The 26,737-nt window shown below is 38.8% G+C and overlaps 1 protein-coding gene across 11 annotated transcripts in view; it reads left to right on the forward strand.

The window, feature by feature from the left end:
• Nucleotides 1–5,798: 5,798 nt before the first annotated feature.
• AIG1 (androgen induced 1) overlaps nucleotides 5,799–26,737 on the forward strand; it is a 270,247-nt gene continuing 249,308 nt past the window's right edge. For 4 of the 11 annotated variants that reach the window (XM_008006821.3, XM_008006822.3, XM_008006823.3 and 1 more), the window contains exon 1: nucleotides 5,832–6,034. In XM_008006821.3, coding sequence (XP_008005012.1) covers nucleotides 5,894–6,034 — 141 coding nt within the window. In that variant the 5' untranslated portion in view covers nucleotides 5,832–5,893. Of the gene's footprint in view, nucleotides 6,035–6,177; nucleotides 13,884–26,737 lie in introns of those variants that run through there. The other 7 variants (XM_073022537.1, XM_038000791.2, XM_073022538.1 and 4 more) reach the window with 5 other exon arrangements.

Below are 26,737 nucleotides of genomic sequence, written 5' to 3' on the forward strand. Positions count from 1 at the left end.
CATTTGAGTGCGGCGCCTGCGGGCTGGCACTGCTGGGAGACTCGGCACAACCTCCGCAGCTGCTGGCCCTGGTGCTAAGCCCCTCACTGCCCTGGGCTGGTGGCGCCAGCGGGCCGCTACGTGTGCGGGGTCCGCGGAGCCCACACCTGTGCCCACCAGAACCCGCGAGCGGCCGGCGCAGCCCAGGTTCCAGCCCGCACCTCTCCCTCCACACCTCCCTGCAAGCAGAGGGAGGCGGCTCTGGCCTCAGTCAGCTCAGAGAGGGGCTCCCACGGTGCCGTGGCGGGCTGAAGGGCTCCTCAAGTGCCACCAGAGTGGAAGCTGAGGCCGGAGGCTGAGGAGGCGCTGAGAGTGAGGACTGCTAGCACATTGTCACCTCTCAATTCCAATCTCTGTCTTTGCCTTCGCATTGCATTTTCCCTGTGTGTCTCTGTCTTCTGTTAAGGACACCAGTCATATTGCATAAGGGGCCCATCCTACTCTAGCATTATGTCATCTTGACTAATTACATCTGCAATGTACACCCATTGGGGATGGAGATTTGACAACCATTTACTGTCACTCTAGAAAGCTTTAGAAAGTCTCACAGTCACCATCATCCATCCAACCAAGTAGCTTGTGATAACATTTCTTTTAACATCATACAGTAGTCTCCCTGAGAAGAATTCAGGTAAATATTACCTTCAACTTGCTAGCTTCCAGGGACATTTTAGCACCATTAAGAGACTGGCACCCCCAGGCTATCTGGCTCGTTCCTGAGTTTTCTAACTTCAGTGGGTCCGTTTCTGAGGAGGAAATAATGAGTATAATGAATGCATATAGGATTTGCCTCACCAGTAAGCCATCCAGGTGGACCATTCAGAGCAGGATGGCTACATCATATGTCCCAAAGAGGGACTGTCAGATGAAGTGAACTTAATTGAGTCTTGCTGGATGTGCTGGGTTTGGATACATGCACACAAAGAGAGAGTATTCCAAGCCTGATGAAGAGCACTGGTAAATGCACTTCTAGTACTAGAGAGTGACGGAGATGTTTCACATCTGTATGAGATCATGCAATGACTCACGATTCCTCTAGACACTAATTTTTCTAACACTTTTCAGTGACCCTCCATAGAATCCTCTGTGTTTAGAAATCTATATTATTGAGTTCTCTGTAGCAAATAGAGTCCATTTTAAAATCAGTGAAAACTTGTAGCATCAACACAACCACTAGTAGCTGTTGCTCATTTGGCATGTAAAGAGCAACTTTTACTGGTTAATAGCAAAAACAAAACAAACAAACTAAAACCAAAACAAACAAAAAAACCCAAAACAAACACAAAAAACACCTGACTAATTAAATGCATTGGTACTGCATTTTGTGTCTATGGCAATTTGAAAAAGCCGCAATGAGCATCAATTGTACGGGAAAAAAGTAATTTTTACCTACTTCTTTCACTTAATCTTTCCCAACTGCCCTCCAGGGTAAAAGAACTCTCCTTGTCACCTCAGTTCATATAAACACACATGAACAACACACAGTAGATTCTAGAAGTGTAGTTTCTTAATTGGTTTTGAGTTCCATATAATCCTAAAAAAGTAGCTTTCTCAATTCAAAATGTAGACATTACTGTGTATTTATAGTGGTGAAAACTTTAAAAGAACATAAATATCCAAAAAGAAAAAAAGTTTAGGCAAAATATGATGTGTCCATATGATGTTGTGCTATGCAATCATTAAACATGATTTTTACAACGTTTTAAATAGGAGAAAATTGCTGTTAAACTTGAGGCAGAAGAAATCTCTGTGATGCAAGTTGTTATATAGTACGTCACAACCAGCTAAATCTATATTGTAAAAGACTTGCAGGAATATGCTAAAATGTTCATTGTTTTCTCTGGGTGGAAAGAGTGGGGGAAATGATTTTTTTTAAAAAAATGCTTTTCCATTTTAGTATCATAAATATGCTATATTGATAATGAATAAAAATAATCCAAAAGTATCTTTTCTGTAATACTGAAGATTTGTTCCATGCCCAGGCCTCTGAGAGGGACATGTCCTAACTGTCACCCTTGAAGTACAAATAAATGGGGAGAAAAAATTTGTTCCAAATATATTGATATTGTTAGAAAATGCTTATCTCGTGTAAATGCGGAACCAAAGGAAATGTGTAAATATCGAATACTGTAAGGATATGTCTATACACAATTATTCCTCCTGAACTTTTAAGCAAGGACCAATAGTTACATAAAGTTGGCTTCTTGGAATACAATTTAAGGGTAACATAAGAGTCCCAGTCATTTCCCAAATTGACAGGTATTATCATCAGTATGTCAGACAGACATCTTCCCTGATATAGTTTGCTGTGTCTCCACCCAAATTTCATCTTGAATTGTAGCTCCCATAATCCCCACGCATTGTGGGAGGGACCTACTGGGAAGTAATTGAATCCTAGGGGCAGGTTTTCCTGTGCTGTTCTTGTGACAGTGAATAAGTCTCACGAGATCTGATGGTTTTATAAAAGGCAGTTCCCCTGAACACACTGTTTTGCCTGCCACCATGTAAGATGTGACTTTGCTCTTCCTTTACGTTCTGCCATGAGGGTGAAGCCTCCCCAGCCATGTGGAACTGTGAGTCCATTAAGACTCTTTGTCTCTATGAATTACCCAGTCGCAGGTATTTCTTCATAGCAGTATGAAAATGGACTAATACACTCCCCCTCCAAAAGAAAAAAAAGGAATGAACAGTCTATCTCAATTATTAGAAGTACTTAAGAAAGGGTATCTTCAGCCTCATATATAGTCTAAGAAATATTACAACAAAGAATATTAATATAGCTTGAAGCTAAAACGTGTTCTTGAAATCTTCCCTCGGTGTTTCTTATGTTTACTGCTGTTCATGAAATTCAACTGGATAAGGCTTTTCTCCTCCAGTCTCACTGTGTAGTAGAATGAAAAAGATAAAAAAGACATGCAAATATTTCTTCTATACATAGAAAACAGTATTATCTAAATCAAATATGGACTCATCATACGAATAATCAGAAGTGAATAATGTATTATAATTCATAAAAAGTAATAACTTACCTAATGAAGTTTTAAAAGCAATAATACCCATTGTATTGTTTATGCCGTAAAAACACAATCTGTGTGTAGATTAATATTTTCCACAAAAGATCTGTAAAACATGACTAAGATTGTTAGATATGGTCTGAAAAGCAGAGAAAGCAAATCTGGACATGTTGATAGTTATCAAGAGGTTCCAAAAATTGTGAACTGACATTCTCATAAAATAATATTTCAGTCAAGTTTTATACAAACGCTTCATTTTTTAAAGCACAAACCATCTCATTATGGTTGGCAAATCATGAAACAACAAAAGCAAACCCAGCAGAATAGGCTCTAAATACTCAATTAAGCGTTATCGTTATTTATTTAAAAAGAAACTGGCCGGGCGGGGTGACCCACACCTGTAATCCCAGCACTTTGGGAGGCCGAGGCAGGTGGATCATTTGAAGTCAGGAGTTCGAGACCAGCCTGGCCAACATCGTGAAACCCCATCTCTACTAAAACTACAAAAAAATTAGCCGAGTGTGGGGGCATGCACCTGTGGTCTCAGCCACTTGGGAGGCTGAGGCAGGAGAATAATTGAACCCAGGAGGTGGAGGTTGCAGCAAGTGAGCTGAAATCATGCCACTGCACTCCAGCCTAGGTGACAGAGCTAGACTCACACACACACACACACAAAACCTGACCATTAAAAATGACTTTATGAAAATATTATTTCCTTTTGTAACAATGGGGTTGAGGAGTCTTAATGATTTTCTAACATGTAAAGCAGGAGGGGTATATCAAACCTTGCAAATATCACAATAACTCATAAAACTTTATTAAGGCTTTATTGAGAGGTGAGGCCACTGGACTTCCTGAGTCTAGTGGGGACTTGGGGAACTTGCCAGTCTTACAAGAGGATTGTAAAATGCACCAATCAGTGCTCTGTAAAATGCACCAATCAGTGCTCTGTAAAACACACTAATCAGCGCTCTGTAAAACGCACCAATCAGCAGGATTTTAAAAGTAGCCAATTGCGGGGAGGACTGAAAAAAGGGCACTCTGATGGGGCAGAAATGGAACACGGAAGGGGACATAAAGGAAGAAAAGCTGGCCACCCCAGCCAGCCGGGGCAACCCGCTCAGGTCCCCTTCCATGCTATGGAAGCTTTGTCCTTTTGCTCTTCAAAATAAACCTTGCTACCGCTCACTCTTTGGGTCGTTGCCATCTTTCAGAGCTGTAACACTCACCACGAAGGCCTGTGGCTTCATTCTTGAAGTCAGTGAGACCATGAACCCACCGGCAGGAACCAACTCTGGACACACTGTTAAGGTAGATAGATCTTCAATAGATCTACTCTTTTTTATTTATTTTTATTTTTGGCAGTTTTATAACCATGTACCAAGGATGCACAATTAAAAAAAGTAAACCCAACTTTTACATTAAGATATGACCAAAAAATCATCAATAATACATCGTTTTAATGCTAGTAGAATCTTCTTCTGACACCAATTCTATTAGCATAATTATAATGCCAATTTTAAAAATCTAGTTTAGACCTTGATTGGAAACATTCAGGAAAACATCCATGGCTTGCTACTTTCTCTTTACCTCTACCACTATGCTTCTCCCCGCCAGCCCTCCCTCCACATCCTCTGACTCAGAGACTATTTGGAGAGGACACCTGTTTTAAATGGATCCACAGGAAATACCTATGTTGCCTTTTCATAATCCGACCCTGCATCTGGTTGGCTGAAATGAAAATGTTGCCCACAGACTGATGCAACTTCAGTGTGACAACATTTACTGGAAGGCAGGAGGGATTCCAGTTTATATTTATTTTCCTTCCATTAAGCCCTGGTAGTGCAGTGTAAGAAAAAAATAAGTAAAAGGGCAAAACCAGTTTAACACCCAAAAGATTAGTATTAAATTACACGCAGGGGTTTTACATCCAAACTTGGAATTTATTTTAAAGCTGAATGCAATCCTGTGGCAGAAAGTTATTTGATAATCCTTTCTTTATAGCTTTTTATTTACAAACACTTGTCCAAAGTTCATATTCTAGCTGATGTTACATACTAATATGACATTAATCAATCTCTGGTAGAAAAGTGCTGCGTAGCCTACCCATTGAAAGCAGAATTTAGAGTTTCCTAGTGATTGACAGTCGTCAGTCAACACTGAAAACTTTATTGCTCCACAATACCGAAAGTCACTCGCGGCTGACTGTGCTCGGGTTTACACCCCACGTTCACACCCCCACTGGATCTCTCCGCACGGGTCACCTGCTCTCAACCAACTGCAACTACCCAAAGAAGCATCACCGCGATTCCGGGAGGTGGGGGGACATTTGTGGACACTGGGGTCCCCTCCTTCAATCTAGGTTCCCCGCCCCCTCACCCGGCCCAGCGCCCACTAGCCACAGACCCTGCTTCCCCCTGGAGATCAGCCCGCACTTCCCGAGCCTCCGTTGCACTCAGAGGTCGCACCCACTCCTAGGACTCCTAGGGGGTGCCCCGGCCGGGTGTCCCGGGACCCTGCGATCGCAAGAGCAGAATGACGAAGGTGACGAAAGAGATGACGACACGCCGCCTGCCAGGCCGTGGCCGGCAGTGGAGAGCGTCCGCAAACCGCGCCCAGCCAGACAGGTCACCCGGGCGCTCGCGGCCGCGCCAGTCCCCCGGGTCGCGCGCCCAGCCCCCTCACCGCCCCCGCCCCGCCCCGCCCCCGCCCCGCCCCCGCCCCTCGCCAGCTCCCGCCCCGCGCCAGTGTTCCCACGGCGCCCGCCCCCACGCGCCCGGCGTCTCCCTCCCTCCCTCCCGCCCTCCTCGCCGCCCAGCCAGCCCAGGCCTCTGGCGAACATGGCGCTTGTCCCCTGCCAGGTGCTGCGGGTGGCAATCCTGCTGTCCTACTGCTCTATCCTGTGTAACTACAAGGCCATCGAAATGCCCTCGCACCAGACCTACGGAGGGAGCTGGAAATTCCTGACGTTTATTGATCTGGTAAGGCCGTCCCCTCCCCCTACTCGCCCCGCACCCCGTGCCTCTGTGTGTGTGTGTGTGTGTGTGTGTGTGTGTGTGGATGCGCGAGCACCTGCGCACGTGCGCGCCTCCAGCATCCACCCGTGTCCTCGCCTCTTCCCCAGTGATTGCGTGTGAAGGCCTGGCTGCCCCCGCAGCGGCATCTTCTGAACCACTCACCCTTACCTGGCTGGGTTACCCTTACCTGACAGCTGGGGGACAAATGGAGGTGGGGCGCAGCCAGGTGGTGGGCTCTTTAGAGGGGGACACCGAACTGCTTCTAAGAGGTGACACGGGAAGAATCTTCAACTAACAAAAGCATCGGACCTGATCATGAGTGGCCTGAGACCCATTCGCCCTCAAGGTGCTTTTCAAAGCACCCACCGTGGGATGAACTTGGTGCAACTGAAGGAAACTGGGTATTGTCTAGTGATTTGGAACTTCACCTGAAAGAATCAAATCCTTCTCATAAGGGAGAGAAAGCACCTAATAAAGTTGTCTTCTTTGCATCTGTTTTTTCCCCCCCTTTGTCAATAATTTACTTTCAACCTTTACCCCGTAAATGTTAGGAGACAGAGATTTTCAAAGTGCATTTCCAAGGTGACTGTACACACTTCTCTGTCTTCCGATATACAAGTTTACAGTAGTTTGCATAAGCAGCTCCTCTGTTGGCACAATATGATAATCTTGACAGGTGCCGGTTATTATTAGTATATCATTTTGAAAGTTTTTCTATTTCTGGCAGTAAAAGGCCCTCTTCAACCCCCCTGGAGAACAGAACATAGGCATAAGGCCCAATAATGAACTCATGGATGGACCTAGGAGTTTCAGGGTAAAGGTGACTAAGACACACGCTAAAAGATTATTAGGAAGAGGTTTAAAACAAAAGCAGTGAAGTTCGAAAGCACTCAGAGAAATTGTAGAACCAATTCCTGGGACTCCCTGAACTGTTTATCCAAGACTATACACTAGGTTGGCCACACCAGCAAGATTATAATCTCTTGTTGACCCTCCATTCTGATGAAGAGAACATGATACCTGTTTTAAAAATTTCCAAAGCCTTAGGATGCCTCAAAGAAATGCAGAGAGGCTTTTGGTTTAAAAATAACACCTTATATTTGCATTATATTAGATGCTTTCAGAGTGGAATTTCAATTCTTTTGCCCAGGAGTCTCCAAACTGTGCACATACCCTTAGGCCCACAAGACTTCACAGGGCATAGAATGTTTCAAGGGTTTTAATTTTCAGATCCTCGTCTTCCAACTCTGCTTGAAACGAATTTCCCTCTGAACATGGGTGACGCCTGCCAATTCTTTCATTCTCCCCATTCATCCAAATGAGGAGCACGTGACAAGGCTCTGGGGTGTATTTTTCTGTCTGTTCCTTTTAGCTTCCAGAAGATAGATGGCTGTCACCAGGACTATCTTTATATTTGATTGAACAACAGTGTTGGAGTTGTCTTGACAGAAAGTCTTATTGGGTTGATTGGCTGTCAATGAGGATTGGTTTTGCCAATTATGTTGTGTCGCAGACATTTTCCATATATTGAATGAGCTAAATCTGCAACCCTGAGGTTCTGATGCATATGTATATGAAGCAAGCATACCAGCCATAGAGCGCCAGAAAGATGTCCCTTTTTCAAGTGTTTACACTTAACTATGTTAAGGATGTTGAGATGTTATTTAAAAATATGTGCATAGATTTTCAGAATTCTTTGAGGGTCTGTGAGCAAAACTCCTTTTGGGACACTACCTTATCCCATTCCTAAGTCAGATCTTTCTTAGAGTTGGCCCATTTGAATGTTGCTAAGGAGCAGTGCTGGGTGAAAATACAGAGATGCTGTGAGAGCCATAGGTACTAGAAACAGCCCTCAGCACCACTCTTACAGTAGATGCTGTGTTGTGGGAGCAAGGGGAGGGGTCAGCAGGTGAACAGAGGTAGAAATTGAGGGTGTTGGTTAACCCAAGAGATGCCTGCTTTTCATAATTGGCATTGCTTACTGTGCGTTAAAAAACAAGGCTCAGAAGAAACAATATACCTCTCATAACCTTTGTGTGACATGAGACCATAGTAGAGTCAGCTTGATATGCTGTCATATAATTTATCTTTTAGCATTCAGTGATTGCACTTGCCTGATTTAAATACTAATCACCATAAAGGACTTTTTTTTTTTCTATCCCTGAAGTTACACAGTAGATTCAAATGTGGAACATTTACTTTGCTTCATATTTAGCTTCAGATTGTATAGGACCTTTAGCCAGCCATTGTAATTTTTTACTCTGTGGCTCCTGATTGAAATATAATAATCTTTAACCAAGAATTCCTGTGAGAAAATATGTCTGAGATATAGTCATAAAAACATTCACGCAAAGTGTTATTCTTTTTATTATTTGAGATTTGGAATCCTCAGAGCTTAAGCATTGTACAGCTGTTAAAACAACCAACCTGTCAATCCTCAGTAATGGCATGAAAAGATTAGGCTACTATAATTTAGCCATTTTACTTTTCACTTTTAATGTTAAAAAGACTGTAAACTTTATTACCTAGTGCCTTGTACAATATTAATGAGTCTAAGTTTATTGGAGTAATTTTGCAAGAGGATTTAACTTTTTAAAATTGTAATGAGAGGGCCCTTTTTTCTAGCCAACTTGGATTGCAGGAATCATTTATCCTGGTAGTCACACTTGGATTCCATGTTCCATGGCTTCAGTTTACCAGGATCTGAGTCAGGAATCTCAGGCTGCATGCACCTGGGAGCACAGTTATGTGGCAGTGGCCATTCTGGCTGTTTTCATATCCCTCTTTGGGTATGAGGGTCATTCCAGTAGATTCAGAGCTTATGGTCAAAAACTGAAATGCACATTGTTGCTACCAGTAATCTTATACTGTTATTCTCCAATGTTTTCTTTTCCTAGTATTGAGAAACTGTAAGAGAACTAAGGTGCTTTTGGAAAATTGAAGCTAGTAAATGGAAAAAGAACACTGTCTTGGTGTGGTAGGCAGAATAATGGGGCTCCAAAGATGTTTACATTCTCATGCCAGGAACCTGTGAATACATTAGGTTATATGGCAAAGGGAAATTAAGGTTGCAGATGGAATTAAGATTGCAAATCAATTGACCTTAAAATAGGGTAACTATCCTGAGTTATCCCATTGGGCCCAATGTAATTACAAGGGTCCTTGAAAGGAATAGGGAAACGGAAGACAAGAGATTGTTGGAGGAAGATGTGACTGGAAGAAAGTCGTAGAGAGATTTGACAATGCTGGGTTTGAAGATGGAGGATGGAGCCAGGAGACAAGGAGTGTGAGACGTGTCTAGAAGCTGGAGAGGAGAAGAAAATGGTTTTCCTCCTATAGTTTCGAGGAACACATACCTGCTGACAGCTTAATTTTAGCATATTTTGGACTTCTGACCTCCAGATTGTAAAATAATAAATTTGTGTCGTTTAAGCCATTCAATTGATAGCAATTGGTTACCACAGTAATAGAAAACTAGTATACTTGGCTTTAAAGCTTCTGACTTAGAAAAAAACTTAACTGTTTTTGTACTTATATGAAATAAATGCAGTGACTCAGCTAGCCCTTTATGTATAGTAGATAACTGGTTAATTTTAGCTTTAACAAAAAGGCAAGTTTTTTCCTACTTCATCCATGAAATTATGTGGAGGAGACATACATACATGTAACAGTGGGCAATATGAGAATCTGTAAAGACTGGACTGTCAAGCACGTCTGTGTAAAGAGACCACCAAACAGGCTTTGTGTGAGCAATAAAGCCTTTAATTTTCTGGGTGCAGGCGGACTGTGTCCGAGAAAGGAGTCAGCGAAGGAAGATGGGGAAGGAGTTGCTGTATAGGAGTTGGGTAGGTAATGGAAAATTACAGTAAAAGGTGGTTATTTATTGTTAGCAGAGAAGGGGGTCACAAGGTACATAGGTGGGGAGATCATAAGACTTATTGTCCAGAAGAGGAATGTCACAAGGTCGATCGATCAGTTAAGGTAGGGCAGGGGCATGTCACAATGGTGGAATGTTGTAATGTTGGTTAATCAGTTAAGGCAGGAACTGGCTGTTTTACTTCTTTTGTGGTTTTTCGACTGTCCCAGACTTCTTAGGTCCTGCAGGCCATCTGGACGTATGTGTGTAGGTCACAGGGGTTACAATGGCTGAGCTTCAGCTTAGAGGCCTGATATGGACAACATTGGAAAAACTAGGTCTTTAGTGTGAAGTATTTCAGAGACTATCATTATGTAACCTGTCAGGCCAGGAGAAGGAATACACTTAATTGGAAATAAGCTGGAAAGAAAGAAAATTTAAACTAGCTGTTGATCAAATATTAACGTTTTCTTAGTCAATATCACAGCTGATGAATTTTCCTCCAGTGGTGTGGATTCATTCACTCATTCACTAGCAAAGTGATTATGCTGCATATTACAAGATAATTGCCCCAAAAGGTAATAAAGAAGAATTAGGATAAAACCAACATAAATAAATGAAAAGAAAAAGGCAAATGTATTTTGAGGTCTTAAAGTAGTGTTTGCAGTATAATAGGTGTTTAGTAAATGTTTAAGTAAATGGAAGCTTTCTCTTCCCAAATTTTCATTGAATATTCTTTTCTCATCCTGTCTTCTCCCAAAAATATTCAAAATGATAGGAATTTAAAAATATATCAACCAGAACGTTATTCATATGTGTATGGTAGAGTGTCTAACAGATGAGTCAGAATCAACTTCTTTGAAAACCATGAACTAGATTTTTTAGAAAATGTAAAATAATGACGATGGATTTAAGACATCTTGATTTTTAAAGATTGAAACCGATATCTGGGAATCCCATTGGCTCTAGTTTGTAGTACTGGCCATTTTGAGAGTCATCCTCTCTTCAGGCCGTATCATACCCATTACTCCTCCTGGACTGGCTTTTCATTCATGTCATGGCAGAATATTGTTCAGGCCCTGCCTATTCAAAGTGTGGGCCGAGGATGAGCAGGATCAACTTTGTCTGGGAGCCTGTGAGCAATGTGGCATTTCCAGCTCCACCCCAGAGCTTCTGAATCAGAGTCTGCATTTTAATAGTATCATCAGGTGATTTCTATGCACATTCAAGGTTGATAAATGCTGTTCTAAGCCACATTGTTTTTGTTTTTTAATTCACATGGATTAATTGTAGGACCCTGTAGAACAGTCTTAATATATGAATTCTGCCTATTTTCTTTGTTTTTTTTTTGTTTGTTTGTTTGTTTGTTTTTGAGACAGAGTTTTACTCTGTCACCCAGGCGAGTGCAGTGGTGATGTTGGCTCACTTCAACCTCCATCTCCCAGGTTCAAGAAATTCTCATGTCTCAGCCTCCCAAGTAGCTGGGATTACAGGCGCCCGCCACCACACCTGGCTAATTTTTGTATTTTTGGTAGAGACAGGGTTTTACTATGTTGGTCACACTGGTCTCAAACTCTTAACCTCAAGTTATCTGCCCGCCTCAGCCTCCCAAAGTGCTGGGATTACAGGCGTGAGCCACTGTGCCTGGCCTGAATTCTGCCTATTTTCAAAACATATTACAGATTGACTTTCATTGTGATATAACAAAAACATGTAAGAAATTACAATTTGAAAATAAAAGAAAGAGAAAGATATGTTTCAGATACGAGAGATGGGTTAGTTACTGCTATTGAGAAACAAATTTAAATAATCTTCAGGGCAACTAAGGTGAAAAACAATACACATTTGATTGTATTGTCCCTATGTTGAAATAAAGGAAGTATAATAATTTATTGGGAAAAATACAGTTCGTTCCAGGCACTGACCTTTCAAGGTAATTTATCACTCAGATACTTGTTTAAAGAACATTAAGGGTTCGTATGGTGGCTCAGACCTGTAATCCCAGCACTGTGGGAGGCCATGGTAGGAGGCTTGCATAAGCCCAGGAGTTTGAGACCAGCCTGGGCAACATAGCAAGCCTCCCACTACAAAAAATTAAACATTAGTTGGGGGTACTGGCATGTGCCTATAGTCCCAGCTATGTGGGGGGCTGGGGCAGGAGGATGACTTGAGCCCAGGAGTTCGAGTTTGCAGTGAGCTATGATAGTGCCACTGCACTGCAGCCTGAGTGGCAGAGCCAAATCCTGTCTGTAAATAAAAATTAAAAATAAGAACATTGGTTAGCATAGTAGATAATGCCTTTGATTTTTTTTTAGTGTAATATATAGAAAAATGTTTATGGTTAATGTTTCTTATTTGATGGTTTTATGAAAGCCAAAGACATGGTCTTATATTTTGGCTAGGTGAAGGTATTTTTGTAGAAGTTAAAGGTAATATAATCTAGGTACATTTTTGTTATCTAAATCTGTATTGCAAAAGAATTTCAGAAAACCAGAGAGAGATCAGGATAAATAAAGTCTCAGATGTGAAAAAGCTGGGGTGCTGAAAGAACAGGAAATGGTCAAGTGTACCTGGACAATACCATTTTTGTTTTTAGACATGCTGAGATTTTTTGACATTTAAAAAATGTTAAAGAGGGAAAATGAGCTGCTTAAGTATACTATATTTTGCATTTGAGTTAGTCTTATATTTGTTTACATACTTATCATAAAACATTCTTGGCTCTAGTTCATGACTTCATTTTAAAAAGGAAATAAAATATCTTGAGAAGAGATTCTGCATGTCATTATGTGACTTTGTCATTATGTACTTAGTTTTGCCAGTCAAAACCACACAGTGCCACGTGAAGGCTAGTAGTTTATTGAGTACTCAGGGTACAAAATTAGGTGAATTTTTTCTGTTTTTTTTTTTGTTTGTTTGTTTTTTGGGGTTTTGGATATTATATAGAGTGTAAAATTGCAAATTTTTTCTTCAGGAGACTCAGACTTGACCCTACAATGTGCACATAAACTTGAAGGCTCAAATAATGTTTTTTCCTAACCTGGAGGAAGAATTGTGAGAGTAATGCTTTGCATAGAATCCTCTTCACCTTCTTTGCATGTTTCTTTTGGATCAGGCATAAAATAGGGGCCTGGTTTTGTTAGAGTGGGGGAAATAGTTGATGATATAATCACCCATTGCCTCTTAGTTGCAAATGGTATTGAAATTACAGAAAATCATCTGACCACTAGTTGAGGTCACTTCTTTTCCCATTCCTGCCATTCCCCCATGTCTGGTATAACATTTAGCAAAATTGGTAAGTGCTCTTGAGGGTTTTCATTTGTTTGCCTGTGTTCCTCTGAAATGTCACATGTTTCTGTGGAAGCATGAACAATAGTACAATTTTCCACATTGAATCAGATGTTCATGTGATCCAAGCATGCTTGGAAAAAATCTTACTGCTTAGGACTCCATACAGCATAGCTCTCTTGTGCAGTCTGTAGTTAGACAGTTAAAGCGTCCATGCCTCACCCGCAGGGTAGCCCTTCTGAGTGCGGTGAAAGCAGAGCTTTCTTGGAAAGTGAGACACCACTTGATCAGATCCATTGTGGAATTGAACAAGATATGAGACAGAAGCATAGAATTCTGCAAAGTCAGACAATGCACTAGCCCACTCACACTGACTTATATTTAGGTCTGTCAGGCTGTGTTATAATTTTAAAAATTAATTTCAAAAGCGATACATACTTACTATAGAAAATTCGTGCAAATACAGGAAACCGTAGAAATACAGGGAAGAAAATATAGTCCATCTTACTTCTCCCTAATTTTCCTTGCATCTTAGCATTTTAATGCTTCAAGATGGTATTAATTTTGGAACTTTATGTACATACAGGAACATACTGAGAGAGTCAGGCTACAGTGTATATGTAAATGTGTGTTCGTACGTATTTAGTCAGATATCAGAAAAAATCATATTCTTTAAAACTTATTTTTAAATTATGGATATCACTCAGAGATACTAATGTTAGTATTTTGATATTTGTCTTTTCAGTCATATATATTTCTGTTAAAAAACCAAAAAATTCAATATGAGCATATGGTTTTTATAAATTTTTCATCCACATACACTAAAATTTATTCCTTTTTTTTTGAGATGGAGTCTCGCTCTGTTGCCCAGGATGGAGTGCACTGGCATGATCTCAGCTCACTGCAACCTCCACCTCCCAGGTTCAAGCGATTCTCCTGCCTCAGCTTCCTGAGTAGCTGGGATTACAGATGCATGCCACCACTCCTGGCTAATTTTTTTGTATTTTTAGTAGAGATGGGATTTCATGTTGCCCAGGCTGGACTCGAACTCCTGGGCTCAAGTGATCCACCTGCTTCAGCCTCCCAAAGTGTTGGGATTACAGGCATGAGCCACTGCGCCTGGCCAATTTATTCCTTTTAGTATACAATACTATAAGTTTTGACAGATGCATAGAATGGCGTAAATACCACCACAGTCACCTAAAAACATTCCTTTGTGTTGCCTGTTTATACTAGAACCCTCCCCTGAATCTTATCAACCATACATTTATTCTCCATTCGTATACTTTTGCATTTCCTAGAAAAATACATAAAGCATACAGTATGTCTTTCAGTTTGGCTTTTCATTTAGCAGAAAGCAATTCAGATTTACCTATGTTGTTGTATGTATCAGTAATTTATTCCATTTTACCACTGAGTAGTGTTCCATGGTATTGATGTACCAGTTTTATTTTTCCATTTACAAGTTGAAGTATATTAGAGGCTTTTTTCAGTTTGAGGTGATTATGAGAAAAGGTGCTGTAAAGATCTGCATACAAGTTTTTGTATGAACATGTTCTCATTTTTTACTGGTCATGTGCCTGGGAGTGGGATTGCTTGGTCATATGGTAAGTATATGTTTAACTATATAAGAGACCCCCACAGTTTTGCAGAGTGGATGTGCCGTGTTGCATTACCACCAGCAATGTGTGAGAGCTCCGCAGATGGGAGCTCACATTGTATTCAGAGTGTGGCGTTGTCAATTTTTCTTTTATTTCAGCTATTCTTATAGGTATGTAGCAGTATCTCATTGTGGTTTTGAGTTCCCTTCATGACTAAAGTTGTTAATTATCTTTTCCTGTGCCTTTAATAATATATTTATGTTCTTTGTGAAGTTTGCCCATTTAAAAAATACTGAGTTGTTTTATTATTATTAAGCTTTGAGAGATTTTATGTTTGCCAAATAAAAGCTCTTTGGCAAATATGTGATTTGCAAATGTTTTCTCCCTGTCTGTAGTTTATTTTATTGATAGTGTCTTTTACGAGCAAAAGTTCATTTTGATGATACAAAATTTACCATTTTTCTTTTTGTGGAACCTCCTAGAAGTTTTATAGTTTTAGGTTTTACGTTTTTATCTATAATCTTTTTTTTCTGGTATATGTTGTGCAATTTTTCCCACACCATGTCTTGAAAAGATTGTCATTTTGCTTTTGAATTACCTTTGCACCTCTGTCAAAAATCAATTGACTACATTTGTGTGTCTGTTTCTGGATTCTATTCTGCTCCACTGATGTGTGTGTCTCTTCACAGGCACCACACATTGTTGATTGCAGCTTTATAGTAAATCTTTAAAGCAAGTAGTGAGAATCATCTTTGTTCTTTTTCAAAATTTGTTTATGCTATTCTAATTTTCCTTTTTGTTTAAATTTAGTATAATCTTGTTAATATCTACAGATAATTGTACTTGGATTTTTTAGTAGAATTTCATTGAATCCATAAAACAATTTGGGGAAAGTTGGACATCTTAACAGTATTTACTTTTCCAACCCATGAATATGACCTATCTCTTCATTTATTTAGATTTTTAAATTTCTTTCATTGGTGTTTTGTAGTTTTCAGCATTTAGTTTGTGCATGTATTTTGTTAGGTTTATACCTATTTTATTTTTGATTAGTGCTATTGTGAATGTTATTTTTAATTTGTTTTTTAGAAATTTTGATTTTCTTAGTCCGTTTTGTGTTGCTATCACAAAATACCACAGACTGGGTAATTTATAAAGAAAAGAAACTTATGTCTTACAGTTCTGGAGGCTTAGAAGTACAAAAGCATGGTGCTGGCATCTGGTGAGAGCCTTCTTGTTGCACCATACCATGCTGGAAGGCATCACAGGACAAGAGGAGCATATGAGAGAGAGCCAAACTAGCTTTTATGATGGACCCACTCTTGTGATAACTAACTCTCCTGTGATAATCTGTTAATCTATTAACACATTAATCCATTAATGGAAGAACCCTCATGACTCAATCACCTCTTAAAAGGCCCTACTTCTTAATACTATTAGATTGGGAATTAAGCTTCCACATGAATTTTAGAGACAACAAAATTCAACGGCAGCGACCCTTTTATATTTAATTGACATTTTAATTGAGATAATTGTAGATTCACTTCAGTTTTAAGAAATACAGAGCGATACTGTGTAGGCTTTACCCACTTTCTCCCAGTGGTTACACCTTGCAAAACTGTATTATAATATCGCAACCAAGATAATTGATATTGAAACAGCAAAGATACAGAACCTTTCCATTATCACAAAGATACCTCATGCAGCCCTTTTATGGCCACAACTACCTTCTCCCTTTGCCCCATCCCTAACCTTTGGCAGTCATTAATTTGTTCTTTCTATGATTTCTGTCATTTCAAGAATATTATGTATCCATAACCTTACATATGTGACTTCTGGGGATTGCTTTTTGAAAAAAATCAGAATAATTCCCTAGAAAGTCACCCAAGGTGTCACATGTATCAGTAGTTTGTTCCTTTTTAATTGCCAGTAGTATTACATAGTGTGCATACACCACAGTTTAGCCATTTATCCATTAAAGGATATCTGGATTGTTTCCAGTTTTGGGCTATTATAAATAAAGCTGCTGTGGACATTCATACAGAGGTTTTTGTGTAACCATAAGTTTTTATTTCTCTGGTATAAACATCCAAGAAGAAAAATGCTGTATTCTATGATTGTTGCAATTTTTAGTTTTATAGGAAGCTACCAAATGGTTGTTCAGAGTGGCTGTACCATTTTACATCTACACCAGAAATATGTGAGAGAGAAAATTTAGCCCCATTCTTGCCAGTTATTTGATGTTGTCAATATTTTTAATTTTAGCCATTTTAGTTGGTATATAGTGATATCTCATCATGGTGGTGGTGGTAATGGTGGTTCTTCTTCTTCTTTTTGTTGTTGTTGTTCTTCTTCTTCCTCCATCTCCCTCTTCCTCCCCCTCTTCCTCCTTCTCCTCGCCTTCTTTTTTCCTTGTGTGTGTGTGTGTGTGTGTGTGTGTGTGTGTGTGTGTGACTGAGTCTTGGTCTGTCACCCAGGCTGGAGTGCAGTGGCGTGATCATAGCTCACTGTAATCTCAAATTTCTGGGCTCAGTTGATCCTCCTGCCTCAGCCTCCCGAGTAGCTGGGACTACAGGCATGTGCCACCATGCCCAGATCATTTTTATTTTTTTATTTTTTTTTCATAGAGACAGGGCTTTGCTGCATTACCCAGGCTGGTCTCAAACTCTTGGCCTCAAGTGATCCTCTCATTTCAGTCACTGAAAGTGCTAGGATTACAGGTATGAGCCACTGTGCCTGGCTTATTGTGGTTTTAATTTTCATTTTTCAAATGGCTAACGATGTTGAATATATTTTCATATGATTACTTGCTATCTGTATATCCTCTTTAGTGAAACAAATAGTTCTGTTTTGTTAAATTTTACTTTCTGGTTGTTTATTGTTAGTGTATAGACACATATTTAATTTGTATATTTTGACCTTATGTCCTGGTGATTTAACTAAACTTATTTATTAGTTCAAGGAGCTTTGCTTTAGATTCTATGGGAGTTTCTTTTTCTACTTAGACAATCATGTCACCTGTTAATAGAGACATTTTATTTCTTCCTTTTCAGTCTAGATAGCTTTTATTTCCTTCTTATGGTTTATTGCCTTGGTTAAGACTTCCAGTAGGTTTCAGGTAGAAGAGGAGAGAGCAGATATCCTTAGGAGGATCCTTTCTTGTTTCTTGTTCCTTTCTTAGGAGGAAAACATGTAGTCTTTTGCAATTAAGTATGATATTAGATATATTTTTTTTTGTTTATGCCCCTTATCAGTTGATCAATTGAGTAAGTTTCTTACTATTCCAAGTTTGCCGAGAGATTCAATAAAACTACAAGTGGATGTTGAATTTTGTCTTATGGTTTGATTTGTTCATATGGCTTTTCTTGACTTTTCCCCAAATTTTTTAAAAATAAATTTTATTGTGTATATTTAAGGTATACAACATGAGGTTATGGGATATGTTTGGATGGTAAAAAGATTACGGTATTGAGGCAAATTAACATATCCATTATTTCACAGAGTTGCCCATTTTTTGATTTTGTGGCAAGAACCACTAAAAGCCACTCGTTTAGCATGAATCCCAAATAGAGTACAATTTTATTACATAGAGTCCTAAGGACTCATTTTGTACATTAGATGTCTAGACTTGGTCATCCTATATATCTGCTATTTTATAGCCTCTGACCTACTTCTCCTCATTCCCTCCCCACTTCCCACTCCTGTGCCTGGTAACCACTGTTTTGTTTTCTCTCTCTGTATATTTGATTTCTTTTGGATTTCACATATAAATGAGACCATGAAATATTTTTCTTTCTCTGTCTGGCTTATTTTACTTAGCATCATGTCCTCTAGGCTCATCCATGTTGTGGCAAATGGATCTCATTCTTCTTTAGGGCTGAATTGTATGTATATATACACTGCAGTTTCATTGTCCACGTGTCTATCAACAGAAAAGTTGTTTCCATATCTTGGCTATTGTAAATGATGCTGCAGTGAACATGGGAGTGCAGATATCTTTCTGATATGGTGATTTCCTTTCCTTTGGGTGTATGCCCAGAAGAGGGGTTACTGGGTCACATGGTGGTTCTATTTTTTTTTTTTTTAATTTTATTGTTTAGAAACCTCCATATTGTTTTTCATATGGCTCTACCAACCTACATTCCTACGAACAGTGTACAAGAGTTCCTTTTTATCCACACCTTTGCTAACATTTCTTCTTTTTTGACTTTTTGATAATAGCCATTCTAATGGGTGTGAGGTGCTATCTCATAGTGGTTTTGGTTTTCATTTCTATACCTGAGACTGGGTAATTTATAAGAAAAGAGGTTTAATTGGCTCATGGTTCTGCAGGCTGTGTAGGAGGCATAACACTAACATCTACTTCTGGGGAGGCCTCTGAAAGCTTACAGTCATGGCAGAAAGTGAAGTGGAAGCTTGCATGTTAGGTGGCAAAAGCAGGGTGAGAAAGTTAAGTGCTAGACACTTGTAAACAGCCAGATCTCACGAGAGGTCACTCAGTATCGCAAGGACAGCAAAGGGGATAGTGCTAAACAATTCATGAGAAATCCCCATGATCCAATAACTTCCCACCAGGCCTCACCTCCAACATTGGGGATTACATTTCAATATGAGATTTAGGCAGGAACACACATTCAAACTATGTCAGTGATATTGAGCACCTTTTCATAGACCTGTTGTTGATTTTTATGTCTTATTTGGACAAATGTCTATTCAAGTCTTTTGCCTGTTTTAATTGGGTCATTTGTTTTTCTATGATTGAGTCATATCAGTTCTTTATAAATTTTAAGTGTCAAACCCTTATCAAATATTAGTTTGCAAATATTTTTCCCAGTTTGTAAGTTGCCATTTCATTTTATTGTTTGTTTCCTTTGCTGTGCAAAAGACTTTTAGTTTGATGTAGTCTCATTTATTTACTTTTGATTTATGGCCAGAGCTTTTGGTATGATATCCAAATAAATGAATAAATCATCGCCAAGACCATTTTCTGGGAACTATTCCCGTGTATTCTCTTCTAGGAGTTTTATAGTTTCTGGCCTTACATTTATGTTGATTGTACATTTCATGTTGAATTTTGTATATGGTGCAAGAGAAGAGTCAAATTTTATTCTTCTGCCTGTGAAAATCTAGTTTTTCCAGCACCATTTATTGAAGAGATTATCCTTTCCCCATTGTGTTCTTTTGGTGGCTTTGTCAAAAATTAGTTGACTATATATCTTTGACTTCATTTCTGAGCTCTTGATTCTGTTGCACTCGTCCATGTGTCTGTTTTTATATCAGCACCATATTGTTTTGATTACCATAGCTTTGTAGTGTAATTTAAAATATTGATGGTTAATGATTTTTGACTCGAACCAGGCTTGCATTTGGGGATGAGTGCTACTTGGTTATGATGTATTGCTTATTTTAGATATAGCTGGATTTAATTTGCTATTTTGTTGAGTTTTTTTGCCTCTCAGTTCACGAGGAAAATTTGTCAATAGTGTGTTTTTCTTTTCTTGTTTTTGGCTTTGATATTAGGATATATTGGCCTCATTCCTCTTAAGTGTTCTGGAAGAGATTAAGCAAAATTAGTGTTACTTCTTTCCAGAATGTTTGGTAGAATTTAGCAGTGAAAACCACTGGGCTTGGGATTTTCTTTATTGGAAAATTTTATTCACAAATTCTATTTGGTTGATTTCAAAATGTAGGACTATTAATGTTGGCAGTTTTCAAAACTGAGATTTGGTATCTTTCAAATAATTGATCAATTTCATCTTTCAGCATTTGTTTCTTATTTTTCTCTTATTGTCTGTAGGGTCTGTAGTGATAATAGTATTTCATTGCTGATATGGGTAATTTGTGCCTTATCTCCTTTTTCTTCATCAGTCTGGCTAGGAGTTACACACATTTTTATTGATTTGTTTCAAAGATCAGCTTTTGATTTTTTTCTATTTTTATTGTTCTCAATTTCATTGATTTCCCTCTGTTTTTTTTTTTTTTTTTTTTTTTTTTGAGAAAAGATCTTGCTCTGTCACCCAGGCTGGAGTGCGGCTTACTGCAGCCTCATCCCCTTCCAGGTTTAGGTGATCTTCCCACCTCAGCCGCAAGTAGCAGGGACTACAGGCACACACCACCATGCCCAGACAATTTTTTGTACTTTTTGGTAGGGACAGGGTTTTGCCGTGTTGCCCGGGTTGGTCTTGAACTCCTGAGCTCAAGCAATCCACGCTGCTCAGCCTCCTAAACTGCTGAGACCACAGGCATAAGCCACTGTGCCAGGCTGATTTCTATTTTTAACCTTTATTAGTTTCTTCCTTTTGTTTGTTTTGGGTTTGTTTTGTTCTTCTTTAACAAATTTCTTAATGGGGAAGCTTACATGATTAATTCAAACCCTTTATTCTTTCCTATATAAGCATTTGATGCTAAAAATTTTACCCTAGGCACCACTTTAACTGTATCTCATGCTTTAATACATCTTATTTTCATTTTAATTCAGTTAAAAATATTTTTAAAAATTTCCTTTGGTTCTCTTTTACAGTGAGTTTTACACTGTTGATATATTTTTTACAGATATCTTTTCATGATTTACTTCCAATTTAATTACATTACAATCGGAGATCATTCTTTGCATGATTTCAGTTCTTTTAAATTTGTTAAGTTTGGTTTTATGGCTCAAAATATGGGCCATCATGTTACATATTCAGTGTGCACTTGAAATATGTATTTTGCTTTTAGTAAGTGGAGTGTTTCTTAAATGTCAACTAGGAGAAGTTTGTTGATAGTGTTATTCAGGTCTTCTATATTCTTGCCTATTTTCTGGGTCTCTCATTAAGTGAGAAAGGAGAATCCAAGTCTCTTAAGTATAATTGTGGATTTGTCTATTTCTTAATTCAGTTTTATTAGTTCTTGCATCATATTTTTGGAACATACACCTTGTTAAAAGTACAGACACATTTGGAAATGCTATGTGTCTTGGCGAGTTGACCCTTTATCACTATACAATGTTCTTTTTCCTAGGTAATTATTTTCCTTGTTCCAAATTCTGCTTTGTCTGATATTAGTATAGCTTCTCTAGCTTTCTTTATATTAGTGTTTGCATGGTATATCTTTTTCCATATTTTTACTTTTAATTTATCTTTATCAACATATTTAAAGTGATTTTTTTTGTAGATAACATATAGTTGCATCTTATTTTTAAAATTTAATTTGATAATCTCTATTCTTTAATAGGTACAATTTACATTTAATGTAATTATTAAAATAGTTGGATTTAGGGCTACCATTTTATTATTAGTTTTTTATTTGTTATCCTTTTTTTGTTCCTCCACCTCCATTTCCTGCCTTCTTCTGGGTTATTTGAATGTTTTTTAGTATTTAATTGTATCTGTTGGCTGTTTGTGTATATCTCTGAATTATTTTAGTTGTTTCTCTAGTAATTACCATATGCAAATCTAGCTTTACACAATCTACTTAGAGAGAATAGTTTATCACTTCAAGTGAAATATATAAGTGAAATATATAATATGTCACTTTTCCCTCCTCAATTTATGTCATAGTTGTAATTTTCATTATATCTCTATAACTTGAGAACCCTATAATATATATTTTTGCTATTAACAATAAATATGTTAAAGAACTTAGTATATAGTGAAATACTCTATTGTATTACCCAGATATTTACTATTTCTATTGCTCTCTCTTTAGTTCTTACGTTGATATTTCCCTCTGATATCATTTCCCTTCAGCCTCAGAATTTATTTAGCATTTCATTAAGAAGAGATCTGCTGGCAACAAGTCTGTTGGTTTTTCTTCATCTGAGTATGCTTTGTTTTGTCTTCATTCCTGAAGGATATTTTTGCTGGTTATAAAGTTCTGGTTAGCAGTTCTTTTGTTTCATCACTTAAAAGATGTGTCACTGTTATCTAGCATGTATGAATGAATTTTTCTGAAAAGAAATTTGCAATTATTTAAGCCATTGTGCTCTTAAAGACAATGTGTTGTTTCTCTCTGGTTGCCTTTATATTTTTTTCCTCATCTTTGGTTTTCAGCAGTCTAAGTGTGATGTTTCTGAGTATGATTTTATAAGTTTACTTTGGTAGGACTTTGCTGAGCTTCTTGAATCTGCAATTATGTCTTTCACTCAGTTTGAGAAGTTTTCAGCCATTATTTTTAAAATATTTTTTCTATGATTACCTCTTTCTTTCATCTCTTCTTCCACCAATTAAAATTCCACTTTACATCTAAACACCAATTTGGCTTTGAAGCTGCCACTTGATATTGACACTTGGTAGATGTAGTATGACTATTCTTATACGTCTCTATCTACTGATGAGGATCCTACTCTTTTAGTGCTACTAAAGAGTACTCTTTTTAGATCCTACTCTTCCAGGACTCTATTGATATGCATGTCAGATCTTCTGATTATTATTCCGCAGGTTGCTGAAGACTTGTTCATTTTTTTCTGTTTCTCTTTTTCTGTCTTCTTTAGATTGTATCATTTCTATTGATCCATCTTCAAATTCACTGACTCTTTCCACTGTCATCTACATATTGCTATTGCATCCATCTAGTGGATTTTTAAATTTCCAATGTTGTGTATTTCAGTTCTAAAATGTCCACCTGGTTCCATTTTATGGTTACTATTTCTTAGCAATTAATTTCTATCTTTCATTCATTTTAACAGTGTTCATCTTTACCTTATGGAGGATTATTGAAGAGCTGCTATAAAGTCCTTGCCTAATAATTCCACCATTGGGGTCCTTTTGGGATTGACATCTGTTGATTGTGGTTTCCCTTAATATTGACCCATTTTTCCTGGCTCTTTGTATGTCAAATTATTTTGGATTATACCATGAACATTTTGAATATTGTATTAGTCTGTTTTCACACTGCTGATAAAGACATATTTGAGACTAGGTAATTTTAAAGAAAAAGAGGTTTAATGGACTCACCATTTTACATGGCTGGGGTGGCCTCACACTCGTGGTGGAAGGCAAAAGGCGTGTCTTACATGGTAGCAGGCAAGACAGAATGAGAGCCAAGCAAAAGGGAAAACCCCTTATAAAACCATCAGACCTCATGACACTTATTCACTATCTTGAGAACAGTATGGGGGAAATCACCCCCATGATTCAATTATCTCCACTGGGTCCCTCCCACAACATGTGGGAATTATGGGAGCTACAACTCAAGATGAGATTTGGGTGGGGACATAGCCTAACCGTATCAAACATTATGTGGTGAGGCTCCAGGTCCTGTTAAAATTCTATGGAGAAATGTTGATTTTGTTTATCTGTTTAAGCAGGCAATCAACCAAGTTTCCTTTTTCCAGCTCTTCTTTTTGTGATTTCTTTTGTACTCTCCAGCTCTCAAGATGTTTCTTTTTATGGTTTCTGCAGTCAGAAAGAGTCTTCTCAAAATTTTAGCCTCCCATGATGTCATGCAGTTCACACAATTGGTGATGCCTTCACAGTGAGGCAGCAGGAGAAAAAAGAGAGAGGAAAAAAAAACATATTTTCTCTCCACCAGTTACACAGCAGGACTTCCTCTTGCTTGGTTCCTCTGGTCATTGAGATGGATTTTCTTGGGGTTTTAGGTACTCATGCTAAAGGGAAAAAAAAGAGGGAATCATAATCTCTAGTAGAGATTATGATAGATGACTTTTCCTCTATCCTCAGACTGGAAAGAAGGGGATTCTCCTGGAGTTTTTGCTATCAGTGCTTGCTTTCCAGTCTGCACTCAGGTCAAATAAGGGGAAAAAAGGAGAGTAAAAATCCACAAACTGTACCTTTATGGGTCCTTATTTATTTTTGCTTTAGCTCCCAATGCACCTGTCATTGTGTACTTTTCAAAGTCCTCAGGCAGTTGACTTTTGTACTCTGTTCAGAGTTCTTAGTTGTAATCAGTGGGATTGATAGGCTGTAGTCAGCTTACTCCATTTGGGCTGGCACCAGAAGCCTACATATGTTTTCAATATCTACTTTTTTACACTTAAAATATTTTATAAACATTTTTTCCATGCCATTATACATTCTCCTATAACATAATTTTTAAGACTGCATATTCATTGAGTGTTTATATTGATTGTCTTTGTGAATATATGAATAAATAAATATTTACACACATCTGTGATTATTTACCTAGGATAATTTTTTTTTTTTTTTTTTTTTTGGCAGTTGCAAGATTTAATAGAGTGAAAACAGAGCTCCTATACAATGGGAAGGGACCCAAAGGGGGTTGCCACTCCCTGCTTGAATGCCTGGGTTTATATCCCAATCATTGTTCTTGCCCCGTGCTCTCAGGTGATATAGGATTTGACTATTTCTTTACTTCCTCTTTTTAGCCTAATTTGTATTTTATTGAGCCCTCTTTACTACCTGATTGGCTGGCTGTGAACTGAGTTACAAGCCCCTTGTTTAAAGGTAGGTGCAGTCACCTTTTCCAGCTAGGCTTAGGAATTTTTAGTCGGCCTAGGAAATCTAGCTAGTCCTATCTCTCAGTCCCCCCTCTTAACAGGAAAACCCAAGTGCTGTTGGGGAGGTTGGCTGATGATCGCTTTTAAGTGCTTCCTGCAGAGTTGGGGCATAGTAGGGGTCATGCAATTGAGATTTCCTTGGGAGGGGTGCCTTTGATGTCATCATCATCGGAGTGTGGGCCAGCAGGCCGGTCCAGGGGTCCGTGGTAGATCTTAGTCATAGACTGCATCTGGGGCTCCATTTGAAGAAAGATTTGTAGTTTTACAGCTTTGATTCTGGAAGAGACGAACTTAACAAGGAAGTTAAAGATACAGGGATTGAAATGTATGGCCTGAAGTGCAGGGACATATGAGTGTGGGCAGTGAAAGTGGGGTTTCCTTTAGAAAAACTCCTGTACGATGGGGCATCAATATTTCCAGGAATCCACATTCTCCATAGAAGCTCATGGTAAGGGGAGCTAGTGGTAGTACAGCAGCATGGAGGAGGTGCAGTGAGTGTGAAAGGGGGTAAGAGAACAGTAAAAAGAAAAATATGATGAGAGGGCCATGGGGATCTACGATTCTAGTTACTTTCTTCACGGTTGTCACTTGAAGAGCAGGCGCAGATCCTCTAGAGATTCACAGGAGTAGCTAATGTTGTCTCCTGGATTTTTGGGTTCCTTTGGCAGTATCCAGGGTTTGACTTGAGTGTGACATATCCAGGACTCCACTCCAGCCGCTTAACAGTGGTTGGGATAGATAAAATGACTGGGTAGGGTCCTTCCCAGGATGTGTCTAGGGATGGCGAATTAAAGGGAAGGGACTTGACTAATACCACGTCACCAGAGTGGAATAATTCCTTTCTTTCCTCTCGGGAACAGGTTCCCTGTAATGTTTTAAGAACTTGTTGATATTTGGCTAAGGAGGTGATGTCTGCAACTAAGTTGGCCATCTCTCGGTCAAGCACAAGGTCATTGGTTAGGAAGGGCTGTCCATACAGCATTTCATATAGGCCAAGTCCTGCTTTTTGGGGAGAGTTTTGGATTCTTAGTGAGGTTATAGGTAACAGAGCAGGCCATGCAAGGTGGGTTTCTTGGGTTAGCTTTTTTAGATGTTGTTTGAGTGTTTCATTCATTTTCTCAACTTTTCCTGAGGATTGTGGCCTCCAGGCGTAGTGTAAGTGATATTATATGCCTAACACCTGGGATACTCCCTGGGTTATCGCCGCCTTGAAAGCGGGGCCATTGTCACTCTGTAAGCCTTGGGGAAGTCCAAATATGAGAATTATTTCATGAATTAGTACCTTTATTACCTCTTGGGACTTTTCCGTCCTACAAGGGAAGGCCTCCATCCAACCAGGAAAAGTATCTACCCAGATTAGTAGATACTGAAATCCCTGAGATTTGGGCACATGGGTAAAATCTAGTTGCCAGTCTTCTCCTGGGTAATGGCCTATTCTTTGTTCTCCTGAAGGAGCTTGGTGATAA

Source organism: Chlorocebus sabaeus, chromosome 13 (assembly GCF_047675955.1).
Source record: "Chlorocebus sabaeus isolate Y175 chromosome 13, mChlSab1.0.hap1, whole genome shotgun sequence".
Lineage (NCBI taxonomy): Eukaryota > Metazoa > Chordata > Mammalia > Primates > Cercopithecidae > Chlorocebus > Chlorocebus sabaeus.